The sequence below is a fragment of the Notechis scutatus genome, chromosome Z (genome assembly GCF_049901735.1).
Source record: "Notechis scutatus isolate UNSWTSFEM ecotype Mainland chromosome Z, rNotScu1.2, whole genome shotgun sequence".
Classification (NCBI taxonomy): domain Eukaryota; kingdom Metazoa; phylum Chordata; class Lepidosauria; order Squamata; family Elapidae; genus Notechis; species Notechis scutatus.
In genome coordinates this window covers 79,400,068-79,421,280 of record NC_142025.1, presented here as the reverse complement: position 1 = coordinate 79,421,280, position 21,213 = coordinate 79,400,068, and the positions used below count along the sequence as shown (strand labels likewise).

The following is a 21,213-nucleotide window of genomic DNA, read 5'->3' as shown; positions in this document are numbered from 1 at the left end:
TGAAAGCAGTATTTGCTGCCACAAAGAAGAGGGGATCAACTTCTTTTCCAAAGCACAGAAGGCAAGGCAAAAAACAATGGATGGAAATTAATCAACAAGAGAAGCAATTTGGAATTAAGGAGAAACAGTTAAGACAATTAACCAGTGGAACAGCTTGCTGTCAAAAGTTGTAGGTACTTCATCATTCGAGGTTTTAAGGAAAAGACTGGACAACCATCTATCTGAAATGGTATAGGGTCTCCCGTTTGAGCAGAGGGTTGGACTTGAAGACCTCCAAGGTCTCTTACAGCTCTATTCTGATTGAACAAAGAGTCAATGGGGAAGCTGGAAGAAAGTTGCAAATAGCAATGATTTGACCAGGAGATGCAATGATTACACAGAATTTGCTTAACAAGGACAAATGGGATTACTGGAACTGTCATTGTAACTTAGCATAGTTACGTGATACTGTGTTTATGCCAGTGTTGATTAGCAAACAGAATCTGTCCCAATTAAATGTCAGTAAGCAAGCATTATCTAAATTCCAAGGGAGGGATCTCAAACAAAATGAATATGGGTGTACCTTACATAAAATGCACTGAGTTTAGGCCACATATTTAAAAAGGAAAAAGACAACAAATATTAAAATGCATTATTAAATAAAAATAAAATATATTAATTATTTAAATTAAATTAAAATATTACTCATTTTTATAGGAATAGAAATTTGCTACTTATTGTAAAGCAGTAAAAGATTGTTTAGTGATGGGTTCTTGTAGCAAGAAAAAATGAAGCAGATGCATTTTGATCTTCCCCATTTAATTTTTATATTGTTGCATACCTCAGCCACTATGTTGTTCTGTGTATACACATACTGCATTGACATGCACTTTCTGGCTCTCCATGTGAGAGCCATCCTAACCAATATCTAGAATCATCACCAGTGCCATCATAGATGCACATAAGATTTACAAAAATACTGCCCCAACCCATATGAAGAGTGGGAAAAAGAAATCCTGCAAAACAGGACAATGAAAGAAAGCTGGGGCCTTCCGAGACAAAAAAAAGAGCAGAGAAGCAATGCTTGAGGATGAGTTAATGTAGGCTATATAAAAAAATACAGCACCCTGCATGCAGCTCTTGGGCCACATGTTTGAGACCTCTGCTATAGGAATCTTAAAACTACAACCTTAAACTGATGCATATACAGAGCATCATAATTAATTCAAAATTATAAATTATGAACTAGCTGACAAATTATGAACTGGAAATTTCAGAACACAAGTACACATTTATTAATGTTTGGAATATTGTTAAAGAATGTATTATTCTGGTTTCCACATAATGTTTAAAAATAATTCAATGTCAAATTTCAAACACTTAATTTTAAACAGTTCTAACAAATACTTTGTTTTTCATTCCCAATGAAGAGTCAATAACTTTCTTTTCATCAGGCCATCTTGACAATGAAAAACTGACAGGAGGGAAAATACGAAAACTATCTTATTTCTAAAACTTACATTACAAATGAAATAAATTTACACTAGCAAATTTTCTATATAGCTACAGTTGTACACCAAGTATGTGTAACAATCAAAAACATGATAAACAGCCGGTTAACCATTTTTTATAAAATTAAACAAGTTTCTTTTTAAAGTACATAATTTGAAACTTCTTCAGATCCACTGTACATACTGTTAAAATATAGTTTCTGATAGTACAAATACCATGACGTTTTTTATCCGACCAAAATGTATACATGTTACTAAACATTAATTCTTATTTGAAGGTTGGGGTTAGAATGCGTACTGTTTCATGGGATTCTATTAACTGTTATACAGTTAATATGTACAGTATATCTGAGATTAATTATTGGCATTTGTAGATTCTGGAGATTGAAGAAATTCATAGGGGTCATGGACCATATCTTGCTGTTCTCCTATACTTAGGTGAGATGGGCTTCCTGTGTAAAACATGGACAGAAAATTAATATTAATTATGAGACACTTTGAAAATTTCATTTTTTCAAATGTCTTATCACAATTTTTAAATGAGTAAGATCCAGATTATAATGCCAATTTTATTGATGGTCAAAAAATGTTGGCAGACCAGGATTTCTCCAGTCAGACATATAACAATAAATGCCCTGACTGGTAGATGGCTATGCTGTTTCTACATAGGTATGATTGAAAGGTGACTGGAGAAGTTCTGGTCTACTATTTCAATTTTTATACAAATAAATGCTCTCAGAGATTTAGCAGGCAGGTCACATTAAGATCACTACAGCATTTCTTCTGTTGAAAGGTTCTGCCTCATAATTAAATTTACCATTCCATTCATCTAACGTGTTTACTTTCTTTATTAAAAGTGAGCCAGTAATCATTAGAAGGAGAAACTTTTCAGTAGCATTCTGGAATGAAGGAATTATCCATGAATAATAAACTCCAAGATTAATAAACTGTTTTACTATAAAATATAACTTTTATAACATATTTTATATATCTCTATATTACCAATAATTTTGTTTGAATGTTTATAAACTTAAAATGTCTATTTGGAATTGAGGGGGCCATCTCAATTAACTTGGTAAAATAATATTAAATCTATTTTTAAATAAAAATACATAATTATCTGCATTTTGGTCAAATTTATCAATATGTATTTATTTAATATATTACCTTTTGAAATATTTCTAATATGTATTTATGATAAAAAAATCTATGAGATAAGGAAGGTGGGAATGAGAAAGAATATTAATTTATTAGATGCTAGATGTTAAAAAGACAAAGAAACCAGCTTTACTTACACAACATGAATATACTTGATACCCTCATAATCTTACAAACAACTTTTAATGAAAATGAAAAGAGTTTGGTAATTATACTGTTAAATATATTTACCTAGGTGATGTTGTTCCCTTTCAGAAGCATTAGAGAGGGAACTAAGGTTGGAAGAAGGCCTGGATCCTATTCGGTCGGTCTGTACCTCATGAAGGTCTTGTAATAATTTAGTTGTTTCATCCAAGTGTAAGTGATTGTCATCATGATCAACTTCTTTCTTTACTTTACCTGTCAACCACATTAGATTATTGAGTACAAAATGAATTTGAGATGGTTTAAGAAGTTAAAATCAAAGAGATTTGTTACTCCATCAGTCTTATATAAAGGTAGATAAAACTAATATATGCTGAATAAAACATAAAAATGAGGGTAATAGGGACTAAATTGTATAGATACTTCCCAGCTTCTGATCCTTCCTGATTTTTAAAAAACAATTTTTTTAAACAGAGTATTTCTGATATCCTTATTTATATACAATTTGAATGCAATTTTCCAGATTGTTATGATCCACTTAATTATCTACTCATTTAATTAAACTGCTGGAGAGACTGTAAGAAAGTATTTATCAAATATCTAAATGAGATCAAGATATATTATGTTCCACATTCTATTAATGAAATTATCCAACAAAAAATGAAATGAAATTGCTTTAATTGTATTCATAAAGATATGCTGATTTTTAGTGGTTATTTTATCATTGTCAACATATCAATCACCTCCTTACATGAACTAGTACATCAACATCTGAATCTTTTAAGGACCACATAAAATTGGGAATCAGCAACTTGTACCTGTGATCACCATAATATATGTGATGACCTATTGATGGTCTAAGTAGAACCCCAAATTAAACCATTATTTTTTTAAAGTTAAAATGTTTCAAACCTCTTAATTTCACACAAAGATGCTTCCAGATGAAATCCTATCAGATACTATATTGTGCAGCTGCTAAAAATGCAAAATTCTCCTTAGTATGTTTTTCTGTCTTATGACTTGATTTACACGTTTTTTTAAAAAATAAACTTTATTAATTTTACAATTAAAACAGACAAACAACACATACATGTGAAAGAGAAAAAAGAAAGAAAGAAAGAAAAGTGGAAAAGAAAATTCAGAAAACAATTAAAAAACATTTCGTCCTCGACAGTTTGTGGGACCTTATTTTCAACCTTATTTTATACCCTCTATACAATTACTCCTTGTGCGAAAATATATACATACATACATACATACATACATACATACATATATATATATATATATATATATACACCGTGTTTCTCCAACAATACGGCCTCTACCAATAGGAAGACCCAGCATGTTTTCTAGGCATAAAATCAAATTAAGCCCCTCCCCCCAAATTTAGGCCTAGTTTAAAACATGCAAAATAGGGGGAAGGGTGGGGGGACTTGCCATTTGGAGTGCCGTTGGAGCTGCCGCCGCCGTTTGGAGTGCCGTTGGAGCTGCTGCCGCCGTTTGGAGCTGCCGCCGCCATTTGGAGTGCCGTTGGAGCTGCCACCGCTGTTTGGAGCTGCCGCCGCCGTTTGGAGTGCCGTTGGAGCTGCTGCTGCCGTTTGGAGCTGCCGCCGCCGTTTGGAGTGCCGCCGTCACGTTTGGAGCTGCCGCTTCTGCGTTTGGAGCACTGCCGCTGTTTGGAGCACCACCGCCATTTGGAGCGCCACCGCCACTCCAAACACGGCGGCAGCTCCAAACACGGAAGCAGCAGCTCCAAATGTGGCGGTGGCACTCAAATGGCGGCGGCAGCTCCAACGGCACTCCAAACAGCAGCGGCAGCTCCAACGGCACTCCAAATGGCAGCGGAATGGGCAGAAGGGAAAGCAACAGCGGCAGGTGCCAAAGGTCTTGGGTCTGCAGCAAAGGTGTTTGGTGGGAGTAGGGAGCTCTCTGCGCTCGCCATGATCGCCCGTTAGGAGCGGCTGGTGGCGAGGCTGCCAGCGGGCGCTCTAGATGAGGATGAAAGGGGAAATTAAGTTACCCCAAAAGACGGCCTAGCCGTTTTTTCGGGCTCAAAAATAAGGCCCGGCCTTATTATGTGAGAAACACGGTGTATGTGTGTGTGTGTGTGTGTGTGTGTGTGTGTGTGTGTATATATATATATATATATATATACACACACACACACACACACACACACACACACACACACATATATATATATTCACTACTACAATTACAACCTATTTTCTTTGGCCCTTTATTGTTTACTCGATCTTTTTTCCATCCATTCGTACCAACAATTCCAGCTGTCGTAATACATTGATGTATCTTCTCCTTTTAATGCCAAAGTTCATCTGTCCATCTCTGCTCAATTTGCTATTTTTTGAATAATCATTTCCTCTGATGGAATATGAGGTTGCTTCCAACATTGTGCAAAGGCTAGTCTGGCCGCTGTCAAAATATGTATTGTTGTGTACTTCACTTTTTTTGAGAGTTGTTTATTAAAAATCCCTAATAAAAAGAATTCTGGTTTAAATTCGATCTGTTCTATTGTTATTTCCTCCAACCATTTTCTAATTTTCTGCCAGTATTTTTGAGCCTCTATGCAAGACCACCACATATGGAAGAAAGTTCCCTCCTTTTTCTTACATTTCCAGCAATTCGGACTCATGTTGGGGCGCATTTTCACTAATCTCGAGGGGGGAAGGTGCCATCTGTAAAACATCTTGTAGGCATTTTCCTTGTAGGCTGCCGATTTTGTGATTTTGTTGCTTCTACTCCAGACCTTCTCCCATTCTATTAAGGTGATACTACATCCTATTCCTACTCCAGGCTATCATATTACCTTTGACAATTTCTTCCTCTAATTCTTCCTCTAGTAAATAATTATAAAATTTTGTTATTTTTTTTTATCTGGGCCTAATAGAATTTTGTCTAGTTGCTGGAGTTTATTATTGATTCCAAATTCTTTCTTATCCTGTTTGTATCTACTCTGAATTTGAAGATATGCCCATCTATCAATTTGTACTCCTTGGTCTGGTTTTGCAGATCTGGATTAATGCTATCCCAATCCTTTTAGTGGTAATCTATGCCCCGAATGGAGAGCAAAAAGAGTTTTGAAAAAATAGCAGGAATGGAAAAAAGAAATACTTGTATCATAGGGGATTTTAATGCTATTGCTGATTATCAAAAAGACCACAGTATTGGGGGGAGGAACATGGAAAAAAAGGAGAGCTTCCAAAAACATGTATGGAAATGATGAGGGAGTTAAATTTGATTGATATATGGAGAAGGTTAAACCCTGAGAAAAAACAGTTTACATTTTATTCAAATCCCCACCAAATATGGACACAAATTGACATGGCATGGATGAATGGGAAAATAGCAAATGAAAAAAAAGAGATTGAAATTTTACCTAATGAATGGGCAGACCACAATCCAACTCAGATAATTTGGAAAGGTAGAAAAAAAACCAGGAAAAGGTGGACACTAAATATGCAGTTAATTAGAGAAAAAGAATATATGAACAAACTTAAGGAGGAATTAAATTATTTCTTAAAAGAAAATAACAGTAGAGCAACTACGAAACAAAATATTTGGGACACAATGAAGGCATATAAGAGGTATAACAATCTCTTATAATGCCAAGAGGAATAAAGAAAAATACGGCCAGCAAAATAAACTACAACAAAAAATTAAAGAATTAGAAATCCAATTACAAAATACCCCAAAGGATTCAAGATTGCAAAACCAGATGACAATAATTAAACACAAATTGAATTTAATTGAACAAGAAAGAATGATTATAAATTGAATTCAACTAGACAAACTTATTTTGAGTACGCTAATAAGCCAGGGAGATGGTTGTTCTATAGACTTAAAAAAGGGAAAGAAAAAAAATTGATTTACCAATTAATAGATGGAAATGGAGATACACAAAAGGGGATAGAACAGAAAAAAGAAATTGCCCACAAGTATTTTGAAGACTTATATAAAAAGGAAGAGGTCAGTGAGGATAGGCTAAGAAGATATTTAGATAAAATGAAAGATAAAGTAATTGGGGAAGAGATGAAAGAATTATTAAACAAAGATATTACTTGGTCTGAATTGAAAACAGCAATAGAGAACCAGAAAAATAGTAAATCTCTGGGACCAGATGGGATCCCAGGGGAATTATATAAGGCAATAGGACCCTTTATGGTGGAAGATTTTAACGATGTCTTATTGGCAGCCAGAATGCCAGACTTATTGACGGGCGCATTGATTTTGCTGATCCCGAAGGAAGATTTGGACCCCCAATATACACAAAACTACAGGCCAATTTCCTTGTTAAATACGGATTATAAAATATTTGCTTCTATTGTTGCAAACAGAGTAAAAAGAATTTCGAATGATTTTATTCATCAAGACCAAAATGGATTTCTCCCGAACAGACAAATCAGGATAAATGGGGAATATACCTGCCCAATTAAAATAGAGAAAGGAGTCAGACAGGGTTGCCCACTCTCACCCCTGCTCTTCATATTATCATTGGAAACATTACTAAGGATTAAAGGTTAATAAAACAGACATAAAAGGATTAAAGGTTAAGAAAGAAGAATATAAGCTGCAAGCGTTTGCAGATGACGTGATTTTTTTTATCGAACAGCCAACTGAAAGAGGACAAAAACTGATGAACGAATTAGAACAATTTGGAGTAATTGCAGGATTAAAAATTAATAGAAAGAAAACGAAATTAATGACTAAAAATCTAACAGGAAAACAGAAGTTAGAATTAGAAAAGGTCATGGGATTTCAAGTGATAAAGAAAGTTAAATACTTGGGAATATGGCTGACAGCACATTGTAAAACACCAAAAGAAAATAATTATGACAAACTATTGCAAAAGGTAAAGAAGGATTTAGAAACATGGGGTAAATTGCAACACACATTATTAGGTAGGATAGCTACGATTAAAATGTCTATTCTCCCAAAATTTCTGTATATATTTCAGATGATACCAATTAAAGTACACAAAAAGTATTTTGAAGAACTTAATAAAATAATTACAAAATTCATTTGGCAAAAGAAAAAACTGAGAATAAATTTAAAGGCAATGCAAGATATCAAGAGCGAGGGAGGGGGGAATGGCCCTTCCAAACTATAGTGCGGCCTCCTTAGTATGGTTGAAGGAATGGGTGAATTTAACAAACAAGACAATATTAGTTTTAGAAGGCCACGACTTACAGAGGGGGTGGCATGCTTTTTTATGGGATATTAGGAAAACCACCCAGAAATACTTTCACAGACATTTAATTAGAGATGCATTACTGACCAATTGGAAGAAAATAAGGAAAAAACATTATTTAAAGATACCAATCTGGATTTCAACAATGGAAGCGATGATCCACCCAAATAATCTGGATATTACTAAGATGATTAAACATAAGGACTTATTGGATGCGCAAGGAAAATTTAAACTGTGGCAAGATCTTCTACGTGTTCTTTTTTAAGAAAAGGAGCTGTTATAGCTGAGCATTCTTCCCAGCAGTTTAGATGGAATAAAGTAAGTAAGCATATATTAGCACTGGGAGCACAGTCATAGGCTGCTCGACTTTGCAATTTAAACAGAATAGATGAGCATTAGTTTAGATAACTGACAACCAACCTGAAGCTATGAACATCTGTAGACACTGTTTTTCTCAGAATGCGCCACCCCTTTCATTAATTCATACACACATGTGTTATTATGTTATAACCACAAAGAACATATGAAGATATTACATCATTTTTATAGTTCTGTCTCCCTCCAGGTGCTGCCATCTAGAGTAGAACCCATGATTTTCATAGCAAAGCATTAAAAGGCATATATATTATAAAGTTTATGTCAAAACCCAGTAATTCCCAAACATTTTAATGCACCAATGGAATAGATAATAGATATAGCACTGTATTTTTACCTTCCGTGCTAATCTATTGCATGAGAACACCTACCTAATGAACTCAACATGGATATATCAAGTGACATATCTGAATAAGTTTTCATAGATAAAAAGTCCAAAACAGAATTATTATTATCTCCAATGGCTTCTCCAATCTGGAAAAAAGAAAGAAAATTATACCTATGCAATGGATTAATTAGCTATAATATGCATTACTAAAAGCTGTTATAAATTCAGTATTTAGTAAAATGTAAATAAAGTTTCAACAACATGAATGTTTCATTATTTCTGTACAGCAGCCAAATGTGAAAAAATATTTACTATGCAAATATGCAATTATTTTTTGTTTGCATATCTTGGGCTAAAAATTCAGTAAAATGCTATTTGCAACAACTTTCTTATTAAGGAATAAATTTTATGTTCGCCGAATCATTTTGAAATGTTTGTTCAACACAACTCCTAACCAAAAACTGGATCATCCTATTGTCATATATACAACCTACATTACACCAATGAAATTACAATTCATACTTTCTGAGATACATTTTTGCCTTTTTGTTCCTTAACCATAACTTCTAGCATTGAGTCATCAACTTGACAAGATCAAATTACTTTCATTCAGATCTACATATTTCTCTTACATTCGCCTTAGAAATCATGGATCACTGATAGGCCATACATTGCCCATCCTTGCTTTGGTCAATCAAGGAGTCCACAAAATTTTAACAGACACAGATATAATTATCATCTTTTCTGGGCCCTATCACATGTAACATCCCTTGTACATATAAATCATATGAAACTGATTAGTTTGAGCTTGTGGATAGTATATTTATGTGCAAAAAACCCTCAGTTTTACTCCAAGTCTATTTGAACTACTATGTGCAAGCTAATTAATATTGCTAAGTAAGAAATTTGTTAAGTGAGCTTTGTCCCACTTTACAATTTTTCTTGCCACATATGAATCACTACAGTTCTTAAATTACTAACACAGTTGTTAAATGAAACTGGCTTCCCCATTGACTTTATAATCACATGACCCAGGGACAGTGAAACCGTAAATATGAACCAGCTGTCAAGCATCCGAATGTAAATCACATGACCCTGGGGATGCTGCAATGGTCAGAAGTGTGAAAAATGATCTTAAGTCACTTTTTTCAGTCCCATTGTAACTACAAATGGTCACTAAACGAACAGTTGTAAGTCAAAGACTACGTATATTCTTGACCTGGATCAGCTGCTGACCTATGACCTGCATGTGTTCTGTGTGTGTGTTTGTGTGTATGTGAGAAGGAAGGGGAGACAGAGTGAGAGAGAGGAACAAAGAATAAGGCCTGTAATCTTAAAAGAAAAAAGGAAAGGAAAATTAAAAAGGAGGTAGAAAATGCTAATAACCAACTATTTGAAATAATAAGTTAAGAAAAAATTAAACTTAAAAAGAAATATTACCATATTTTGCTTGGAGTCATCTGGGCAAGTATTACATAACTTATGTTCTTCTTTTATGAGGACTGATGGAACCTAAAAACATCACGTTTAAAGCTAATTTATACCTCATAATCATTTTCCTTATGGAACTATCATTTTTGCATCACTAGAGTTACAGCAACAAAATAGTATGACTTTTATTTAAGGGATTTCTAATAGTTTAATAGGAAAAATCATGGAAAAAGTAGATAACATTCTTTTCTCCTGAAATAAGCGTTAAAAGTGTTCTAAAAATCAGGAATACTAGAGTAAGAAATTTTACAATAATACAACTATTATCTTCATTTATTACATGAATGAAATCTTTCCCTTATATTTTCAGAACCATTTACAGTAAAGAAACTATTTTTTTTAACAAGAGGTTTAGAGATGCAATGCAACTTACTTTGAGATCATCTGGTGGCTTCATTGGAATGTTTCTTCTCTGAAAATTATAATAGTAAAAATAAATTAAATATAATCTTGCTGTTTTTCTGATATAGTTAGTCCCTACTGAACAACTAATTGGGGCTGGAATTTTCATCACTAAGCAAAGCAGTTATTAGGGGAAACATCATGCTCCACTTAAGAGACGGTAGTTCTGGTTATCTTGGTTGCAGTAGTTAGTCAGTTACCTCATGTTTCTCTTGTCCTGTGTGAACAGCTGGTTTGGGCCTGCTGCTCCCTCTCCAGTTGGGCCTGGCAAGCTCCATTCAGCAAATGAGGCTGTACAGTACTACTGGTACATTGCTTCCCTCCACCTCAACTTCCATGTCTTCCCATCTCCGCCCTTGTGTTCACCCAGCACACTACCCCTGCCATCCTCTTTTAACCTTCACTGCCTTCTTCCCTCTTCTGCTGGCCCAGGATCCAGATCCTAGCTGAGGGTATGGTCCTAGGATGTGTTCAGTAAGAAAAATAATGTAGCGGACTCTCATATATCAAAGGGAGCTTGCTGGGCCGTCAAGGGAGGAAAGAGGGATGGAGTTGGTAAAGAAGCCATAGTGATGGCACAGGTGGTAATACTGTATAAGATTGATAATTATCCAGGGAATTGTTGGCCCTACTGCAACCTTTGCTGGCTCTGTCCTGCTGCCTCTTCCTAATTTGGTCTGGCAAGCACCTTTTAGCAGACAAGGCTTCACCATCCTGCTGTACTCACTGTGTGCATATCCCAGAGCTGCACCCTCACCCAATACTGGATTTGGGCCAACATTAAGAGAAAGAAGTAAAGGCCTGTTGAGGGGAGTGGCAGTGGAATGCAGAGCTTCCAAAAAAAACAAAGATGGGGGGATACAGATGGATACCAAGAATTGAAAAACACATTGCAGTTGTAAATGTAGGCCAGTTGCCAAACATCTAAAAAAATTTATTTATGATTGCAGGGGTATTGAGTGGCCAAAACTTCAAGAACTGGTTGTGGCTGCCATTAGTTCAGCAATGTCATAATTCTGAATGATCGCTGAATGAATGACTAAGCAAGGACTACCTATAATTTACAATAATTTGATTCGATAAGAAAATTAAATTTCTTAGAAGCAGTATTTGAATTTTATCGAAATTGAAAATGTCTTGTAGGATCCAACCTGGATCAGTCACTGGGACTAGAAGTCTAATCTTCCAAGCTTTTGGGCTTCTGCTGGAGGCCATCCTGGAGGATGGACCAGTATGAGTCTGAAAGCTCAGAAGTCAAAATCTCTGGTCCTCATGACTGACCCAGATTGGATTCTGCAACATTATCCTGGGACACATATATTTGCCTTCATTCATGAAAATATCTTAATTAACCTTATCTTCTACAGGTAAAACTCAAAAAATTAGAATATCGTGCAAAAGTTCATTTATTTCAGTAATGCAACTTAAAAGGTGAAACTAATATATGAGATAGACTCATTACATGCAAAGCAAGATAGTTCAAGCCGTGATGTGTCATAATTGTGATGATTATGGCTTACAGCTCATGAAAACCCCAAATTCACAATCTCAGAAAATTAGAATATTACATGCAATCAATAAAACAAGTATTGTACATAGAACAATATCAGACCTCTGAAAAGTATAAGCATGCATATCCACTCAATATTTGGTCTGGGCCCCTTTTGCAGCAATTACTGCCTCAATGTGGCGTGGCATGGAAGCTATCAGCCTGTGGCACTGCTGAGGTGTTATGGAAGACCAGGATGCTTCAATAGCGGCCTTCAGTTCTTCTGCATTGTTCGGTCTCATGTCTCTCATCTTTATCTTGGCAATGCCCCATAGATTCTCTATGGGGTTCAGGTCAGGCAAGTTTGCTGTCCAATCAAGCACAGTAATCCCACAGTCATTGAACCAGGTTTTGGTGCTTTTGGCAGTGTGGGCAGATGCCAAGTCCTGCTGGAAAATGAAGTCAGCATCCCCATAAAGCTCGTCTGTGGAAGGAAGCATGAAGTGCTCCAAAATCTCCTGGTAGATGGCTGTGTTGACCCTGGACTTAATGAAATACAGTGGACCAACACCAGCAGATGACATGGCTCCCCAAATCAACAGACTGTGGAAACTTCACACTGGACTTCAAGCATCTTGCACTGTGTGCCTCTCCAGTCTTCCTCCAGACTCTGGGTCCTTGGTTTCCAAATGAGATGCAAAAGTTGCTCTCATCAGAAAAGGGGACTTTGGACCACTGAGCAACAGACCAGTTCTTTTTTTCTTTAGCCCAGGTAAGACGCTTCTGACGTTGTTTGTTGTTCAGGAGCGGCTTGACAAGAGGAATACGACATTTGAAGCCCATGTCCAGGATCCGTCTATGTGTGGTGGCTCTTGATACACTGACTCCAGCCTCAGTCCACTCCTTGTGAAAGTCCCCAACACTTTTGAATGGCCTTTTCCTGACAATTCTCTCCAGGCTGTGGTCATCCCTACTACTTGTGCACCTTTTCCTTCCACGCTTTTCCCTCCTACATAACTTTCTATTAATGTGCTTTGATACAGCACTTTGGGAACATCCAACTTCTTTTGCAATTACCTTTTGAGGCTTTCCCTCCTTATGGAGGGTGTCAATGATGGTTTTCTGCACAACTGTCAGGTCAGCGGTCTTTCCCATGATTGTGATTCCTACTGAACCAGACGGAGAGACCATTTAAAGGCTCAGGAACCCTTTGCAGGTATTATGGCTTAATTAGCTGATTAGAGTGGGGCACTTTGAGCCTAGAATATTGAACCTTTTCACAATATTCTAATTTTCTGAGATTGTGGATTTGGGGTTTTCATGTGCTATAAGCCATAATCATCTCAATTATGACAAATCACGGCTTGAACTGTCTTGCTTTGCATGTAATGAGTCTATCTCATATATTAGTTTCACCTTTTGAATTGCATTACTGAAATAAATGAACTTTTGCACGATATTTTAATTTTTCGAGTTTCGCCTGTACTTATAGACATGTTTAATAATGGTTGTAGCATTTTAGTACTAATTTATTTTCAATGTACTTTCAATTATTATTTTCAACAGGTTTTAATTGACATACATGAATTTCATTAAAATTATATTTCATTTTTATTTTATGTTTTTCTCAATTGAGATCCTCATAGAGTTATAGCCATATATAGATGTATATCTATGCCATACCTATGATCTTAGATATATGCAAAGCTTTTTTCCAACAACTGGAAATTTGATTATTTTAGGAGTTATTTTTTAATTTACCCTTTAAAATTTCAAGAGTCAACTATATTGTCTCTTCAAATATTGTCTCTTTATTCAAAAATATATTCCAATTTGCAACAATGATCTCTATTATTATCTATGATAAAGGATTCTCTGTAAACATCTACGACAACAAAGCAGACATTTATTTCTAAAATAGGTTTCCTTTCAACGTGACTATAATCTACTGGTATGCTTAAATTTTATTTTTAATGTTTCTTTTCGGCTCCTGGAAGAGAACTGGGTTTTATAATAAACTGAGGCTGTTCTTTGTTGATAGGGCTGTTATATTTTGTCAATAAAAGAGCTTTCATCCTTTTGAATTTCAGACTTTGTATTGTGCCTATTATTCTAACACCAGTTAGAATTAAGAAGAAAGAAGGCTTGGAACATTCTCTTTCTTATTTATATAATTTATTCACACATACACTTTCTACCTTTACTATTTTACTAATAAGGCAGGGAATATATCCTACCTTACTCCTCCTATTTTTCCCACATTATGACGTGGATTGGGTTGACAGAGTGACTGCCTAAAGTAACCCAGCTGGCTTTCATGGCTAAGGAAGGATCTGAACTCATAGGCTCTTGCTTTCTATCTGGTGCCATAACCATTAGACCAAACTGGTGATTCCCTGCTTCTTAGAACATAGAATAACAGAGTTGGAAGGGACCTTGGAGGTTTTCAAGTCCAACCTTCTGCTCCAGCAGGAAACCCTATACCATTTGCGATAAATGATTGTCCAGTCTCTTTTTAAAAGCCTCCAAATGGTAGAGCAGCTACAATCTCTGAAGATAAGTTATTGCATTGGTTGATTGTTCTCACTGTTAGATTTCTGCTTAGTTCTAGGTTGTTCCTCTCCTAGGTTAGTTTCCATCCATTGTTTCTCATCTTGCCTTTTGATGCTTTGGAAAATAGTTTGGCCACCTCATCCTTGTAGGCGCTTCTCAAATATTGGAAGACTGCTATCCTGTTTCCCCTAGTCCTTCTTTTCATTAGACTACACAGACCCAATTCCTGTAATGGTTCTTCATATTTTAGCCGCCAACCCACTACTCATGTTTTTTGCTGTTCTCTGCACTCTTTCCAGAGGCTCAATATCTTGTGATTATGGTGATCAGAACCAGATGCAGTATTACTAAGGCTTTGGAAAGCAGTACTAGAACTTCACATGATCTTGATTCTTTCCCTCTATTAACACAGCGTAGGATTGCATTGGCTTCTTTGGCTACTGCCGCATATTATTGGCTCATATTTAAGTGATTATCCACTAAGACTCCACGATCCCTTTCACAATTACTGGCATTAAGCCAAGTTTCACCTAGCCTGTACCTATACAGTTAGTTTTTCTTGCCTAAGTGTAGAACCTTACTTTTTCTACATTAAATTCCATTTGGTTAGACAAGTCCCAGTGTTCAAGTCTGTCAAGGTCTTTTTGGAACTTGAGCTTGTCTTCTGATGTGTTGACTCTTCCTGCCAGCTAAGTGTCATCTGTATTTGATGAATTCTCCATCTATTCTTTCATCTAGATCATTTATGAAGATATTGAAGAGCATTGGGTCCAAAACTGCTTTATTTTTCCTTTTATTTAAATTTATGAACAATTTTATCCCACCCTTCAGTGGAAAGTATTTCTATTTAAACAAAAGATATGGAGAGTATCAAGTTATCTCCTAGTGACAGTCAGTGAGACAATTCTGATTATCATGGACCAGAAACATGTTCTTTTCTCAAAGGGATTAGTTTGTAAAAGTTAATTTACTGACTTATGGGTATAAGCCAGTAGTTTATGGATATAAATCTGCATACCCCTGTTAAAATTGATATGGGAAAAAAACTTTTTAAAATATAACATAAGCTGGACAGTTCAAATGAAAAACGGAAATCTTTTACAGGAAAAAACAATAAAAATGTTCAGTAATTTGGCTGCATAAATCTGCACACTCTCTTATAAGTAGGGATAGGGTTCTCTTTAGAATTAACCAATCGCATTCAGTCTGATGTTAAATAGTCAGTACAGACCTGCTATCAAGTAATGTGACTCTGAACAAGTCCATGTAAAAGTTCAGCTGCTCTACTAGGAATTTTCTTTATAAAATATTTTATTCAACGCTTCAACAATTAAAAACAAATTTCCACATTTTACAACGATACTGTAACAGTGTTTTCATTGGTTAATAACATTCATAACTGTGTTATCCATAGCTATGTTGAATTCTTTCTTATTTTAAGCATTTTTGTACATATATACATATACACATATATTTACACATAAACAATATTACTTTATAAATTCTCATACATTTATCATTTGATGCCTTTGCATCTTTTCCTTGGCCATTTGTACCAAACATCCCATATCTTGTAATATTCTCCCTTTTCCTTCTTTTTTAATAATATCGTCAATCTGTCCATTTCGGCGCATTCAAACCTTATTAATTATTGCGGTTTCTGAGGGGGGTGTCGTAGCCTGTTTCCAGTTTTGGGCAAAGGAAATTCTAGCAGCAGTTATAATACGAAGTATTAGGTATTGATACTTTTTGTTTAAGTTAGGTTCTAACATGCCTAACAAAATAATTCTGGTTTGAATTTAATTTTCTGTTTCGTTAGCTCCTCTAACCAGACTTTAATTTTGAGCCAATACCTCCGTGCTTGAGGACAGGTCCACCACATATGAAAATACGTTCTCTGGCTGTAATTGCATCTCCAGCATTTTGCTGTCGTGTTGGGAAACATTCTGGCTAATCTTGCTGGGGGAAAATGCCAGCAAAAATTTTTATACAAATTCTCCTTATAGGAGACTGACAATGTTGACTTATACTTTACCTGCCAGATACGTTCCCATTGTTCGAAATCAATACTATAGCCAAAATTTTTAGCCCAGGTTATCATATTCTCTTTGACCGTTTCCTCTTCCATTTTGTACTCCAGTAAATATTTGTATATTTTTAACCCCTTGTAGTATTTTATCTAATTCTTGTTGTATTGTACAAAAACCAAATTGTTCCCTGTCCTGTTTATATCGTGTTTGAACCTGGAGGTAAGGCCACCATCCTATTTCAATTCCCTGTGATTTTAGTTGATTTTGCATTTTTAATTCCCCTTTTTTATTTAGAAGTTCTTTATATTTTATCATTTTATTTAAGTCTAAAGCATTGGGATATATCAACACTTCCATTGTCGATAGCCAGAGAGGTATTTTCACATACACTTTCTACCTTTACTATTTTACAAATAAGGCAGGGAATATATCCTACCTTACTCCTCCTATTTTTCCCACATTATGACGTGGATTGGGTTGACAGAGTGACTGCCTAAAGTAACCCAGCTGGCTTTCATGGCTAAGGAAGGATCTGAACTCATAGGCTCTTGCTTTCTATCTGGTGCCATAACCATTAGACCAAACCACAGAGTGGTTCTTTTTTAGTTTCTCCCAGACATGTAATACAGTATATCTCACCTGATGTCTTTGAAAGTAGGTATGGTACTGTTTTTCTCTTCCCAAAGAAATGCGTGCCTGCCCAACTGCAAGTCATGGCCCTCTATCGTTAATATTCTTTTATCTGTCAAATTAATCCAATCTTTGAGCCATGTGGCTACTGCCGCTGGCAATATAGCTCAAAGTCTGGGAGGCCAAATCCTCCCTTACTTCTGCTATCTTGCAGTATTTTTTTCTGGGCTTTTTTCTTCTGCCAAATAAATTTCACTATTTATTTTTTTTGTTTAAATCCTCAAAAAAATTCCCTCCTAGCTTGACTGGCACCATTTGGAACAAATATAATAATTTTGGTAAAACATTTGTTTTTATGGTCGCTATCCTCCTCAGCAATTAAAGTTGCATTTTAGCCCAATTATCTAAATCTTTTTGAATTTGGAGTATCAATTTGTCATAATTGTCTTCTTTTATCAAAGAACATTTTGCTGTGAGCCAGATCCCAAGATATTTTACTTTTTTCACTATCTGCATTCCTAATCCACTTGATAGTTCTTCATTTTGCCTTTTAGTACAGTTTTTGGATATTATGTTAGTCTTTTCTTTGTTAATTTTAAGCCCTGCCACCTTTCCAAATTCTTCTAATTCTCATATTAATATGTTACTTGTCTCTTTTGGGTGATAAATGATAAATACCATGTCATTGGCAAAGGCTTGAAGTTTATAATCCTCTTTCGTAATAGTCAGTCCTTTAATGTCTTGATTCTGCCTTATCTGGAACAACAATACTTGTGCGAATAGTATATATAGCAGTGGGGCTAATGGTCATCCCAGCCTTACTCCTTTATTTATTTTTAGACCATCCGTGGTTTCTCCATTTAATATCACTTTTGCATTTTGTAAGGTACCAAATTGTATTTTAAACAGTTGTACAATGAGAAAGCGTCAGTTTAAATTGTCTTAATGCTTTCTGGGCATCCAAAAACATAAGTGCCATCGATTTGTTTGAATGAATCTCATAATATACTAGGACATCCATGATCAGTCTCATATTGTTCTTTATCTGCCTATTTGGGAGAAATCCATTCTGGTCAGGGTGGATGATTTCATTTAACGGTTTTCAAAATGGCTGCGCACAAGGATGCTGCGGCTAACCGCTCCTTCTTTCAATGTATGGTGTGTATGATTCTATATGTGTTTTGGATCCTTTCCTTGATTGAATCCTGTGGAGCAAGGAGCATCTATAGCCAACAAGCCTTGTTACAAATTGGACTGAAATGTGAAAAGGCTATTACGGACGATTTCATACATTATCATAACATACTGAAGGAGGCAGCTAGGCCTCTGGGGGAGCCATGGATCACTATCCCTGTAGGAAGGAGGAAGAGGCGGAGAAAGAAGAACAGGAAGAGGAAGAGAGGATGCCGTGCTGGGGTTTTCTTTAGGCTGAGTAAGTTTCCACAAAAGCCTTCAATTCCAAGTATATTTCTTATCAATGCAAGATCTCTGACTAACAAAATGGATGAATTAAAATTGGCTACAGGTTGCAAAGACTAAATTTATCAAGAACTGCTGTGTTTTGCTAATCACAGAAACTTGGCTTCATTCACTTATTCCAGATATAGCTGTTGAGCTGGAAGGCTACACAGCTCACCGGCAGGACAGGACTAGAGATTCTGGCAAGATCAAAGGGGAAGGTTTCAACCTTTATGTGAACAAAAGTTGGTGTATCAATACAAAGACTGTAAACAGCCACTGCTCCATGGATCTGGAGTATATGACTCTCAAATGTAGACCCATATATCTTCCGTGGGAATTCAGCGTGGTTTTGATTATTGCAATCTATGTCCCACCTGATGCCAATACTACCATAGCTTTGGAATTCTTGTATAACATTATTAGAAATCAGCAGAATAAGTATCCTGATGCAGTGCATATCATAGCGGGGGACTTTAATCAAGCTGATTTAAAAGAAGTGCTCCCTAAATTCTATCAGCATGTTAAGTGTGCTACTAGAGGAGCAAACATATTGGACAAAGTATATACCAACATCAAACATGGCTATAAGGTTATACAATTACCACATTTGGGACAATCAGACAATATGTCACTGCTTTTAGCACCAGCTTACATCCCTCTTATGGGACAGGCTCTGCCTATAATAAAGACAGTGAAATCTTGGCCAGAAGATGCTTCCCAACAACTTCAGGATTGTTTTGAGAACACAAATTGGGAGATCTTTTACCACCCTGACCTAGAGGTGCACACTGCAACTGTTCTGTGCTATATCAAACACTGCACAGATACTATCACTGTGGATAAAGGTATTAGGATCTATCCCAATCAGAAACCCTGGATGACCAAGGAAGTCCAGCGCCTCTTGCGTGACAGGACCAAGGCCTTTAGGTCCAGTGATGGGGCAAGATACAGTGTTGCCAGAGCTAATCTGAAGAAAGGTATTCAGAAGGCCAAGATTGATTATAAGAAGAAGATTGAGGATAATTTTTATAGCAATAACATGAGGCAGGTATGGAGAGGGATTCAACAAATTACAAACCATCAACCGATCAATGTCATCCCTGCTGAGGGGGATGCTTCATTGACAGAGGAACTGAATCATTTCTTTGCTCGCTTTGAAGTGGAGACAACAAAGACAGATAAAATACAACTACCAGCCAGTGGTAAACCTCACCTCATTGTGGAGGAACAAGAGGTGAGGAGCATTCTGAGGGCTGTGGACCCTAGAAAGGCTGCCGGTCCTGACAGCATCTCTGGCCGAGTGTTGATCAGTTGGCTGGAGTCTTTACCAGGATCTTCAATCAGTCTTTATCCCAGTCCACTATTCCATCTTCTTTGAAGGCTTCCACCATTGTTTCGCTGCCAAAGAAGTTCCCTATCAATAACTTCAATGATTATAGACCAGTGGCACTCACTCCTATCATCATGAAGTGCTTTGAGAAATTGGTCTGCCGGCACATCATTTCTGGTCTTCTGCATACATTTGATAAACACCAGTTTGCATACAGGAAAAATAGATCTACAGAGGACGCTATAGCCATCACTCTTCACACTGCTCTGACTCATCTAGAACAGTGGGAGGGCTATGTGAGGATGCTTTTTGTGGATTTTAGTTCTGCGTTTAACACAATTCTTCCACACAGACTAGTGTCTAAACTTCTGGACCTTGGGCTTTCTAATTCAATATGCCTTTGGATTATGGATTTCCTGTCTGGCCGCTCATAGATTAGGTAATCATACCTCTTCAGCCCTTATTTTTAACACTGGTACACCACAGGGTTGCGTGTTGAGTCCCTTACTCTATATTCTTTATGTGCATGACTGCATTCCACTCACGCTAGTAATACTATTGCTATATTTGCAGATGATACAACAGTGGTGGGACTTATCTCCGGGGGGGAATGAGTCTGCCAACTGAGATGAGGTGGACCAGTTGCTTTCGTGGTGTGGAGACAGTAACTTGGTCCTCAGCACCAGTAAGACCAATGAGCTTATAGTGGATTATAGAAGGAACAGATCAGGCATCCAGCCCTTGCTCATCAATGGAGACCAGGTGGAGCAAGTGGCCAGTTTTAAGTTTCTGGGTGTTACTCTAAAAGAGGACCTGACCTGGGGTGCTCACATTGCATCCCTGGTCAAAAGGACCCAGCAGAGATTATACTACCTGAGACTGCTCAGAAAACAACAACTGAATGAAAAACTGCTGGTGACCTTCTACCGCTGCATCACAGAGAGCATTTTAACATACTGCACCTCTGTATGGGTTTGCCAATTGCACAGTGGTAGATAGGACAGCACTCCAGAGGATTAACGTCATTGGCCAGAAGATCATTGGTTGCCCTCTCCCCTCTTTGGAAGAGCTTTATAGCTATCGCTGCCTTAAGAAAGTTCAAAACATTCTCAAAGATCCA

The 21,213-nt window shown here is 36.5% G+C and overlaps 1 protein-coding gene across 4 annotated transcripts in view; it reads right to left on the bottom strand.

Moving 5' to 3' along the window:
• Nucleotides 1-1,250: 1,250 nt before the first annotated feature.
• The window catches only part of BRD9 (bromodomain containing 9), an 84,751-nt gene continuing 64,788 nt past the window's right edge, over nt 1,251-21,213 (bottom strand). For 2 of the 4 annotated variants that reach the window (XM_087947132.1, XM_087947133.1), the window contains exons 13-17: nt 10,572-10,610; nt 10,148-10,219; nt 8,751-8,853; nt 2,880-3,047; nt 1,251-1,942 (exon numbers count right to left, since the gene is read on the bottom strand). In XM_087947132.1, coding sequence (XP_087803258.1) covers nt 1,845-1,942; nt 2,880-3,047; nt 8,751-8,853; nt 10,148-10,219; nt 10,572-10,610 — 480 coding nt within the window. In that variant the 3' untranslated portion in view covers nt 1,251-1,844. The remainder of the gene's footprint in view (nt 1,943-2,879; nt 3,048-8,750; nt 8,854-10,147; nt 10,220-10,571; nt 10,611-21,213) is intronic. The other 2 variants (XM_087947134.1, XM_087947135.1) reach the window with 1 other exon arrangement.